Source organism: Musca domestica, unplaced genomic scaffold, assembly GCF_030504385.1.
Source record: "Musca domestica strain aabys unplaced genomic scaffold, Musca_domestica.polishedcontigs.V.1.1 20, whole genome shotgun sequence".
NCBI classification, from domain to species: domain Eukaryota; kingdom Metazoa; phylum Arthropoda; class Insecta; order Diptera; family Muscidae; genus Musca; species Musca domestica.
This window is the reverse complement of record NW_026712250.1, coordinates 8,945,214-8,957,984: the sequence shown is the minus strand read 5'-3', so window position 1 is coordinate 8,957,984 and position 12,771 is coordinate 8,945,214. Positions and strand designations below refer to the sequence as shown.

Here is a 12,771-nt window from a genome sequence, read left to right as displayed (position 1 = left end):
AACAAAAAAAACTGTTTTTAAAACTTAAATAAATATAAGTATTTTTCATTGGCAGAGACTTTTCATAGCCTCTTGTCGGATAACTTTTGGGGAAGCTTTTTTTTGAATCACTAGAACAAAGAAAAATGTTAATTTTTATAAAATAAAAAAAATAAGAATAAAAGCCTGTCACTCGTGCCAATTAGAATGACCTTGTCATAAAAACTCGGTCCTTTATTATTTTCATGTAAATCTGAGATTTTTTTTCATTCCATTCCGTTTGTAACTCTTCGAAATTATAATTTTAGACTCAACAAAGACGCTTTAAAGACAGGAAGCTAAAATTAGCACCGATCTACATTTTATCTGCAGTCAGGTCAAGTTCGAAGATGGGATATATCGATCCATGACTTTTACCTCCCAATATTTGGTATATTGACGATTTTAGCCAGATTTCTAAAGGAATTGTCTGAAATACTACAAAAGGAGTTACCCCCTGATAGAGAATTGTCTATTGTCCCATACAATGGTGCCCTCCGCCCCGATGTTCCGTATTTCGTTGATTCTAGCCATATTTTCCAATAGAATTGGCTTAAAATCCGCACAAAGAGTTCCTTCTGTGTACTTATCCCCCTGAAAGAGAACTGTCTATATAGGTCCGCGTATAACCCCCATACATTGGTGCCCCCGATAATCGATATTTTGATGATTTTAGTCACATTTTTCAATGGAATTGACTTAAAACACACATGGAATTGTTTCCGAGTACTTATCCCCCTGAAAGAGTATAGTCTACATAGGTCCACGATATCGTATAGCCCCCCGATATTCGGTATTTTGACGATTTTAGCCACATTTGTCAATGAAATTGGATAAAAATTTTCACAAGGAGTTCCTTCCGAGTACTTATCCCCCTGAAAGAGAATTGTCTACATAGATCTACGTTTTAGTAACGTTAACCCGAGGTAGCGTTAGGATTTTTGCGACATTATTCACCGGAATTGCGTCAAATTTCATATTTGAAGTTCGAAATGGGTACTACAACCTATGACGGAAAACTGTCTATGCAGGTCTACGTCTTGGCGTAACCCCACACACAACGGCACCTCCCTTTATTCGGTATTTTGTTGATATTAGCGACATTATTCATCGAAATTGCGTCAAATTTCGAATTTGAAATTCGGAATCGTTACTACAGCCTAAAATAAAAAATTACTTATCCAGCACCACGTCTTCGTATAGCCCCCATATAAAGGTTGTTTTTGTAATTTTTTTAGTTCTTTGCCAATGGTGGAGGGTATATAAAGTTGGGCCGAACTTAGTTGCTTTTTTTACTTGTTATAGCTGTTTTCGTTTATTTTAAATAATTTGCAACATTTGCACTTTGAGGTTAGGTTTGATTATTCTCAAAAGTGGCTACTTTTGTTTAGCCCACTCCGTTTGTTTTTTTATCTGATATTTATTATTTACATATTTTATTATATAGTATTGCCGAGTAATCCAAAAATAGAATTTTTTATTCGGGACGAATTTGAAAATTTTAGCTTTAAGTTTATGTCCAAATAAACCTAAATATTTAGTATTTTATTCAAAATATTACATAAGTTTATACCTAGATAGCCTTGGTTATGTGTCGTTTTCTTTAAAATATTTTATTTGGTATTGTCCATGGACTTTCGTAGTCCATATAACATCCGACTTTTTCTAGAATATTGGGTAAGTTGCATATGCATCTTTGGGTCTGTTCCAGCACTGCTAGAATGTAAAAAATGTTTACTACGATAACCGATTTTCCCTTTATGATAGCGAAAAAGAATGCAAAACTAGTAGATCCTAGCAAGATTCTGGAACAGATTCAGGAAAATTTTCCTAAAAATAAATATTTCTTTACGTTATCAACCATTTTCATTGCAAAATATTTATATTTTGCCTTCTGGATTCCAATTATGTGCCAATACATTTATTTTTTATATAAATCCTATAAGCTACTATATCAACTTTGCCCAGAAATTATGCTATATATAATACATTTTTGAAAATCATTGTAAATTGCTACAATTTTATTTAATTTTGTATAATAAAACTTCAAAGGTTTTGATTTTTTTTGTATTTATTAAATCTTTTTAGAGATAAAACACTCATATGTAAACTATAATTTAATTCAAGAATATGTTAGTTATACATGTTTGTATTTTTTATTTTGAGAGAATTTTTGAATTAAATGCTTCAACATGGGCCTATTAAACACGCTGAGAACGTTGACCGAAAGAGATATCATTCCATTTCCACCTTTTTTAATGTGGCTAAGTCCTATGTCCCGATGTCCCAACTGTGTTCATGGCCTGTAGTCGAAATTCCAGCAGCCAGAATTGTTATTGCACATCTTTATTTTAGTTAAATATTGAAATTTCTTCATTACTTTTTTTTTAATATTTGACACAGATTGTAGAGGGGGCGTTTGGGCACTTTATTTTTTGTATTCGTTGTAAAAAGCTTAAAATTAATAAAGAATTGAAGGCGAAAAAAAAGAAAACTAATAACAACGATGACAATATGGTGGTTTTGGGACCAACAATAAGCACAAATAACTAAATAAATATCAATTGCATTTCTGTGTGTGTGTTAAACTTTTAAGGCACTTATGTTAGAGGTTTTGTTTGTTTTTGTTCTTGTTGTTGCTTTTTAAGTAGAAACAAATGATAAAATTGTAAAAAAAATAGAAACCTATACAAATTTATACGATTTTCCACATTCATGTTTTGTTTAGTATTGATACCAAGGCTGGCGACGCACCCATTGTAGGCGATTGGTGTGATCGGAACGAATCTTAATGCTAGCACCCTCAGCAGCGCGGACAGTTTCTTTGACCTGGAAATAAGAATATTATAGAAATTAAAAAGGTAACAGAAATTAAAATAGAATTCGAATACTAAATTATTTGCAACTTCTAATGTGTTGCTTGGAGCGAAAACGTTCTTTTTCTGACTCTACTTTAAAATACACTTACACTTTGCATAAGATTTTGGGCATTGCCAACCAACATTTCGGTAGCCTCACGATCTTCATCTGATCCCTGGGCACCCAACATTGTGGCCTTAACGGTGGACAAGATTTTCAATTGTGTACCAATTGTGGGTATACGTTCACAAACTTGCAACAGATTTGTGCGTATACGACGATCGGTACATTGTCGGGCCAATTCCTTGGCCAAGCGTGTAACATCCTCGGAAGCTTCGGCAATTTGTTTAGCGGTGGCAATCAGCTCACGTTTGCTGCCACGCGAATCGGATTGTACTAGATCAGAAAGACGGGCCATAAGGATGGCCATTCTCTTGGCAGCGGCAATAATTTCGTTGTCCTTCGATGACCATTGACGGACTTCTTGGTGAAGGCCACGGGCAGCAATCTACAGAAGGAGAATAAGTATTAATAAAACAAAAATAGTATTAATAAGTATTAATAAAACATTTAAGTACATTTTATGTAGAGGCTCAAAATATGATGCTACATGATCGCCTATTTTATATGTAAGTGACTTCAAAGACCTTAAGATGTCTACATTACCTGAAGCCTGAAATAATCCACATAAAGCTAATTTAGAAGGTTAATGTTTTTGCACATTTTAAAGTGCTCTCAACCTAGGCGCCTAAAAATATGCTAAGAAAATGCAAAATTTAATTGTGGGAAAAATCTACTTTACTGCTTGTGTAGATATGCCTTAAACGAAACCTGGGCCTCAATTCTTGTTCTATGAAAATGTGAAATGAAAATATTTATAAAGGGAAGAAATGTCAAATGAAAAATTTTATAAAGAAAATATTTTTCATTTCATATTTTCATAGAAAAAGAATCCAGCCCCTGGAGGTGGCATTCTTATTATGGAACATGTCCTTTATGAGTTCTAAAGTTCTGATGTTGTCTATTGTTGTATCTAATGCCATGTGAAACTATATTTTTAGTGGCTATAATAAAATAAAAAAAAAATTAATCAAATGATGCACATTTCTTGACCAGGCTCTTTGTTAGCATCTTTATGTTCGACCAAGAAAACCAACATGCAATTCTATAACAACCAGTATACGTGGTGAGTAAAATTCTAGCTTACTCTCTCTTTCTCTCCCCTTATGCATAAATATCACTAAAATGACTATATGAAAATTATTCGGGATTTACAAACCCAAATTTTCATAAAAGACAAACAATGGGGACGATGGAAAGAAAAATGTTTATTTTCCTCACCCGCCTTTCACCATAGGCTCCCTATTTCTAACCGTTTTCCACTAAAATAATTTCCTGCATCTGCTTCCCGCGTAAAATGAAAATGTCATTGATGTAGGGAACACTACACTCAATATGAACTACATTATAGGGTACTAGAGGCTGACTAAGGGAACTAATGAATTCTTTATATTTAGGAAAGTTTACCTTGACGAAACTTTCATCTTCGTAGATTGTAGTTAGTTTATGATGCTGTGAGTACAGTTGGATCCCATCAAAATGAATTTAAGGTTAAGTCCAGTTGTGAATTCTTCATTACTATTGTCTTAAGCTAAATAACTGATTGAGTTTACTTTATATTTTTAATGTGAAAAATATTGCGGCGTATTTTTTTTTAGAGGTTAAGTAAGGCTGGAAATACATAAAGCGCATATTTGGCTGGCTTCTTCGTAGATGAACAAAGGAGTTTTAGGTTGACCTAGTTCGATTTTGGCCCTAGGCTCCTTTGTTCATTTCCGAAGAAGCCAGCCGATGACTTAAGCCAGCCAGATAAGCACTTTATGTATACCCAGCTTAAGTTTGCGACTCTTTTACACCGGCATTTAAATAACGTGTTTTACGAAGATTCCTAATTTATTTGACGTCTAATGAAAGAAATTGACAAACTAAGTGACAAAATAAAGCCTTTAAATGATTAAATAAATAATAAAGCCTTTAAAGGATTAAATAAGACCAGTGCCTTTAAATTATCTATTCCATTTTCCAAATTAACCAGACCAAAAGCTCTTATGTAAACATACTACAAGGTCTAAACAATTACTTTTTAATTTGAGGTTAAGTTGCAAAATATATCACTTTCACCAGACTATTTCATTAAGTTTTGGGAATCTACAATTAGGACTACTTAACATTGAGGTTAGGTTGAAATTTTTTTCAATCAATATAGGTCTACGATATCGTATAGGCCCTATATTCCGTATTTAACGACATTGTTTCTAATTTCGGAATTGTTTCTAATTTCGTATTTGAAGTTCCTAATGGGTACTACAGCCTGTTTTCTAAAAGACATATATTTCTTTATATAAAATAAATTTACACCGCCCTCTTTTTCAAAATTATAGCTAGTTTAGATTTGAACTTAAAAGGGAATTTTGAATTTCGGCATCAGTTTTTTATTCAATTCTATTTTTTAAGGCTATCCCCCCTAAATCTGTTTCATTTTTCCTTTGAGAATTTGAGGGTATGTCCCTCCCTATAAGTTACAACTTTGAAAATATCGGGAAAGAATGCCTAAAAACTTACCAAAATAGGTTGATTAGCATGTGGCATTGTACGGAAGACACCCTCATCTTCATCATCGGTTTCTGGTGGTGGTGGACGTTGTGGGGCCAAACCTTCACGTGGTAGTGGTGGACGGGGTGGAGCACGTTCAGCTGGAAAAGAAATTTGAACAATTCAAAATTAGGGTTTCTCAAAACGTCTGTAGGCAGATTAGAGCAAATTTTTCATGTGCACTTTTTTTTTAGAAAAAAAGAAGAGGCAGCCAGTACATTTACGGACACATAAGCAACTTGGCATATTAATGTCAAATTATAAGTTACAACAATGGCCCATATTAGGTCGGCTTAGAAGCCTATTTCTGGCGATAGTTTGACAATTTGTCAGATGGGCTTACTGGTCAACTTTAAGCAGCTGTCAGACAATAAAGGGTTTACATATGTGCTGCCATTTTATCCATGGATATGTGAAAATAACCATTTTTCGATGAAAATAGGGCTCACTAAGATCGAAAAAGTAAATATGTACTTTACTCATGTATTTCACAACTGATATGTCGTTCATGTATCACACGATGTGTGCCACTTCTACATATGGGTAATTTGACACTACATATGTAAAACCCTTATCGTCTGATACCAGCTTCATATGGGGACAACGACGGCAGAAATGGAGTGCGACTCCGATATTCTTTTATAATGTGTCACTAAATAAGCCATGCGAAGATGTCAAGCTGCTTATGTATCCTTAATTAATCCTGTGAAATCCTTTTTTTAGCAGCATTTTCAAAAAAATTTATTTCGGCGAAGCCTTTGTGGGATGAAAAACAAACCTACCATTTTGATTGGACAAATGCATGGCACTGAATTCTGGAATTGGTGGTGGTGGCACCTCGGGCAATGGTGGTGGTTGGGTTGGAGCAATGGCATTGCGTACATCCTTGACATCACCCAGTAACTAAAGAGAAATAAAACAAAAGAAAATTATTTAAAAAATCCAGAGAAATTGTAAACTGACAGACAATCCAACTCACCCTTTGGAATGACGCCTTCCAGGCATGGGCAGCAGCCGGATCATTTATGTTGGTGGCCACGCGCTTGGCATCCAACACCATGGCAGGCAGGGAACTTTCCAAACGATTTGCGGCCGCATTCAAAGTTGCTGTATATTGCGGATCTTCCGAATTATCGGCCTCCTGTTTGGCCACCAGCAGCACACGATTTATCAGACGGGCAATGTTGGAAGTGTTATCGACCATTTTCTGTGGCTGCTTGCCATGTATGGCATCCTCACAGAGCTTGGCATACATTTGCATATGTTCCTCGGAGGTTTTAATGAAATCCGCCGGATCAGTGGCCTGATCGCAGACGGTACGCATGCGCAGCACGGTATCGGCATATTGTTGTTTGAGATTTTGCAAATGTTCATCGGCTGCCTTGCTGGTGGGATAGTTCATGCGAATGCGGCCGGCATTAACGAGTTGGGGTGTTAGCGAATCCACCTGGGTAGCGGAGGAGAGCAAAATTTCGGCAATTTTCTTGTTGCCACAGGCGCCACCGGCCGCCACCATACGTGAAGTTTTGGAGGCACGATCTGAAAAGGCCTGAAGGTTGTTGGATTTCTGATTGAAATTTTGTTCCCGACCAGGGGTGCCTTCCGGCAGCATTACCGCCTCGGTGAATTGTTTCAGCGGCGTGCTCACATCCATAAAGTCCTGGACAATGCGATTGACCAAGGCATTTTGGACAGCGGCCTTGAGTTCGTGCAGCTTGTGGGTCAATTTCTTGGCTGCCTCCTTGGCAGCGGGGCTATTGCCGGCTGCCTGTCGCTTCAGACGTTCCACCTCATCACAGAGCTGCATAATTTCGGCCTTTTGATGGCCTGGACAGCCCTCGGCAACCTTACGGCCCTCTTCGACTATTAAATTGACAGCACGCTCACCCAAGCCGCCATCATTGATTTCGGGGTGTTGCAACCATTTGACGGCCTGCTCCAAACGACCCTGAATTGTGTGGGCTGTCTGCTGTACTCCGGCCTTGTCCACACCCACTACGGCATTTTGTATTTGCGATTGCAATTCTCCCAATTTTTCACGAATGCTACGGGCCAGCGATTCAGCCTGGGGTGAAGTGCCCTTACCCTCCTGGCGCAGTTCACACAGGCTATTGGTCATGGCTGCAATTTCATCGGCTGTCCGGCGAATGGGATAGGAATCTTGGGGCAAGCAACGTTCGGATATTTCATTGGCATTATCGATTATTTGTCGCAGAGCTTTTTCTCCCACGCCCCCCTTCAGGGCATAGGGGTTGTTCAGCCAATCATTTGCCAACTCCGCCTTGGTATTGACCGCATTGCTCAACTTCTTGAGGACCGTAAGATTATCCAGCTCACTGGTATCCTCATCGTAGGTGGTCAATTGTAGCACCCGTATGATTTCCTGGATTTCATCACTCATCCTTGAGGCCAAATAGTTACGATTCTCGGCCGCCTCTTCCACCCCCTTGCCCTGCTGCTCGACAATGTGAATGTACACCTTCATGCTGCATATCAGAATGGGCGCCAATATCTTGACTTGTTCCAGGCAACGCACCAAAATCTCACTATGCACCTGATGGGTCAGCTCCTTTTCACGGGCACTCACCTCACGCGACACTTTGCTCAGGCAGGGCGATAAATCCTTGAGGAATTGCACCAAATCTTCCATTGTATTAATGACCTCGGCCACGGCCAAATAGTCTAGCACCCGCTTGCACTCCTGGATGATTTTACGCACCTCCGACTCGTCGAAGCAGAGCAATAGCGACGAGGTGCCTTGCAGTATACCGCGGCTTCCCTCAATTAGTTTTTTGCGTGCCGGCCCTGAATATGGATCGGCCCGCAACATATCGGAAGCTTCTTCGAGTAACTGCGAGGCAGTCTCGACGCGATTCAATGCGGCTGGCATATCTTGACGCAGGATATTGTCATCGGAACTGTTGATGGTGTCGCGACCCACTTTGACCAGATTGGTGACGGCAGCCGATACCACCTGGACGGGACGGCTAAGATCGGGCATGGCATTGCCATCTTCGGCTTCTTCGTGAAGAATGACCAGGCGAGATACCTGTAAGGGGAGAGATAAAAAAAGATGGCAAATGTTAAAAAATAAATAATTTTGTGAAAGAAAATTGAAGAAAAGAGAGGGAAAGAAATGACGAATAATTAAAATTTTAGGAGATAAAATTGAGGAAATTTGGAGAAAAAAAGGAAGATCAAGAAAGAGAGGGAGAATGGAAAATTATGGGGGAAAATATTTCCTTAAAAATCTGACATTTGGCAGTTGACATATGACAGCTGTCATTTGACAGCTGAAATTTGAGAGTTGACATTTGACAGCCGACTTTTGACATATAACATTTGATAATTAACAGCTGACATCTGAAATTTGACAGTTGACGTATGATATTTGATAGCTGTCATTTGACAGCTGACATACAGTTGACATATGACAGCTGACATTTTACAGTTGATATATAACATTTGAGAGTTAACAGCTGAAATTTGACAGATGAAATTTGACGGTTGACATATGACAATTATCATCTGACTTTTGACAGTTATCATATGACAGTGATAGTTGACAGCTGACAATGACATTTGACAGTTATCAGATGACATCTGAATTTTGACAGTTATCATATGACAGTGACAGTTGACAGCTGACATTTGACAATGACATCTGACATTTTACAGTTGACATATGACAGCTGACATTTTACAGTTGATATATAACATTTGAGAGTTAACAGCTGACATTTGACAGCTGAAATTTGACATATGACAATTATCATCTAACTTTTGACAGTTATCATATGACAGTGATAGTTGACAGCTGACAGTTGACAATGACAGTTGACCATGACATTTGACAGTTATCAGATGACATCTGAATTTTGACAGTTATCATATGACAGTGACAGTTGACAGCCGACATTTGACAATGACATCTGACAGTTGACAATGACATTTGACAGTTGACAGCTGAAATTTGACTCCTTGTCAAAGGGTCATTTGCCCCATGTCAAAAGGTCATTGACCACATGTCTAATGGTCACTGACGCCATGTCAAAAGGTCATTGATCCCCTTGACAATGACATGTGACAGTTGACATAGAAAATTTGACTTTAGGCATTCCGTCTGTATAGAGTCTTTAACGAAACGTAAACAGCTTGGCATCATCGAATGTCAGAGCCGTACTCGAATCCTGCTGTCGTTCTCTTTATAATTTACCGTTCATGAGCAAGGCGACGCGGCCAAGCTGCTTACATATCATCACCTTAAATCGCACAGTTCTGATTATATTTCTGAATTGAATGTGTCTAAAGGTGAAAATATATAAAAATGCTTTTTGGCTGGCTTAAGTCATCGGCTCTCTTCTTCGGAAAAGAACAAAGGAGCATAGGGACAAAATCGAACTAAGACAACCTAAAATTCTATTGTTACTCTATCGCTATTGTGATATGAATAACTTTGACTTAAGCCAGTCAAAAACAAGACGATAATGTACTCTTACCTTAAGTCTTCTATGCATAGAAGACCTCAGGAAACTCCCCCCAGCTAGTCCCATAAATCCCCCCCAACCTATGGGCTCAAGACTCTCTAGTCTCATGCTCATCTAACATTAATGGCCCATAAATAATGGCTGCCGCTGAATGGATCTTGTCCAACATAATTTATAATCCAAGGCATTGGAATACCAACGATTTTTATGTAAACAAAAATCCACAAAATTAGAAATAAAAACTTGAAGAAAAAATATTTAATTATTTTTAGTCTAAACGTAACATTTGGCATTCGATCAAAATCATAAACATAACACAGGATGGGGCACAGTGGCTAGAAATGAATTGCCACTGGTGTCCAAAGCGAAAAGGTCTAATGTAAACATACTATAAGGGAAGAATGAAAGAACACATCCGAGGTTGCTATGATGAACATTTTTCAAAAGATTTTAAATATTTCAATAATTTTTCATTCAAAATTTTCAATTCTAAAATTGGTTTGACAGTTCACTGTCCCAGCAGCTGTGTCGATGCGACTACCTGTATTCTTTTACCATGAAAACAATGTAGGGTTATATAGTTCAAATTAAGGGTCGAAATCGAACTAAGTGAACCTATGCTCTATTAGTCTTTTAGGAAACGACAGCTGATGCCAGACAAATCTTGCCTCTCTACCTTATAACTTCAATCCAATTTTTTCGGACATTTTTACATTTGAACCAAATTTTTTTAAGAAAAAAAAAAAAAAAAAAACGAAAACATGCCCAGTGTTCATCTATAGCTCCGCGGCAATTGGAATGATGCCATGGGACAGCGTCATTTTTAGTTGGCGACTAGAAAAAAAAGCCCAACATCTCGTCGAATTTCTTTTTATAAAGATCATATTGGCAAGCAGCATATGGACATTGAGTTCATTCAAGCGAAAGGTGGGCGGTGTGCCTGTTTTTCGGACGCAGCCAAAAGTAGTTGAACTTTTATTCTGCTTTTGTTTTTTTGGGGCTAGTAAATCTGATGAATGATATGTACGATTAGTCATCGTAAAATTGAAAATATAATCTTCTTATGACGAGATCGTCTGATGAGAATAACCGACAAGCATCAAGAACGATGAGAGATAGCCCATAAAATGTGTGAAATTACAAAAGCTTTCAAAATTTGATTTGTTTTTTGGGGGGGCTGGCATTTGAAATATAGCTAGCTAGAAATATGAACGGTTAAATTAATAGGGGCACAAGGTCGTAAAAGGTGTGATGCTTAGATTTCTATTTAGAAATAGCGATGTATCAACTGATTTAAGTCTTCAACAGTCTTTTTTGCTTATGGCATGTTTACGTTAGAGCTTTTTTCCGGGTTAACCTTTTTTATGAAGATTTATTTGAGGTATATGAAATGGAATTGACAATTTAAACCTACTGGGTTTTCTAAATCCTTTACAGCGTAAACGTACTATTATAGAGGATATCTGGCTAGATTTTGCGGATCTATATTGCAAGCTTTAAGAATAGTGAAATGCTATATCAAAAAAGTTGAAAAATTACGCCTTTATAGCTACCAATTCACAGTGAATTTAAAGTTGGGGGACTCTTAGGTCGACTTGTGATATATTAAATACTTTGGCCAGATACATACATAAAGAGCATATTTGGCTGGATTAACTCATCGGCTGGCTTCTTCGGAAATGAACAAAGGAGCCTAGGCCCAAAATCGAACTAAGTCAACCTAAAACTCCTTTGTTCATCTACGGAGAAGCCAGCCGGTGACTTAAGCCAACGAAATATGCTCTTTATGTATTTCCAGCCTAAGACGATTTAGCCCTGCCCGTCTGTTGTATTCATGCTAGAGTTAAAACGAATTAAGATAGGAAGCTAAAATTTTGCACAGATCAGTTTTTTGTGTGCAGGCAGGTCAAGTTCGAAGATGGGCTGTATCGGTCCACGATATCGAATGGACCCCATATAACGGTACCCCCCGATATTCGGTATTTTGATGATTTTGACCACATTTTTCAATCGAATAGTCTGAAATATAGGTCCACGATATCGTATATCCCCCATATAACGGCACCCCCGATATTCGGTATTTTGATGGTTTTAGGCACATTTTTCAATGGAATTTTCTGAAATTCTACACAATGAGTTCTCTGTGTGTGCTTTACCCCCTGAAAGAGAATTTTCTATATAGCTTTCGCCTTTAGGGCTATCAATTTATTGTGATTTTAATGTTGGGGGACTCTTAGGTCGACTAGTGACATATGAAATACTTAGGCTTAATGCCCAACTCTTGATATTTCCAACTTCTACATGTGTTTTTTCGCCATCACAACGAATATAGCATTTAACTCAGACTATAAATTATGGTGATTTCAACGTTGTAGGACTCTTAGGTCGACTAGACAACATGTTTTGGCTTAATGTCCAACTTTTGATACTTTTAACTTCTATATGTGCTATCAATTCACCGTGATTTCAACGTTGGGGGATTCTTAGGTCGACTAGTGACATATTAAATATTTGGCATAATGCCCAAGATAAGGTAGGGCTACCAGCTGATTACGATTTTTTTCTAAGTGTGCTCGACTTCTGCCAATTTTGTGTATGTATTTATTGTTTTTAAAAATAAAAACAAAATATTTTTAAAATCTATGATTGGAAGAAACTTACATTGCGGGGCACGCATTAAAGATATTAACCAGATTTGTCACGGAATTGAAAGATTGAACACTTAGGATCGTATTTTTCAAATAAGCGTTTTATG

General features: G+C 37.6%; 1 protein-coding gene across 1 annotated transcript in view; it reads right to left on the bottom strand.

The window, feature by feature from the left end:
* Positions 1-2,071: 2,071 nt before the first annotated feature.
* The window catches only part of LOC131802317 (vinculin), a 39,742-nt gene continuing 29,042 nt past the window's right edge, over positions 2,072-12,771 (bottom strand). The window contains exons 3-7 of the mRNA XM_059122382.1: positions 6,509-8,578; positions 6,312-6,432; positions 5,500-5,630; positions 2,987-3,385; positions 2,072-2,847 (exon numbers count right to left, since the gene is read on the bottom strand). Of these exons, the coding sequence (XP_058978365.1) occupies positions 2,743-2,847; positions 2,987-3,385; positions 5,500-5,630; positions 6,312-6,432; positions 6,509-8,578 (2,826 nt within the window). The 3' untranslated portion in view covers positions 2,072-2,742. The remainder of the gene's footprint in view (positions 2,848-2,986; positions 3,386-5,499; positions 5,631-6,311; positions 6,433-6,508; positions 8,579-12,771) is intronic.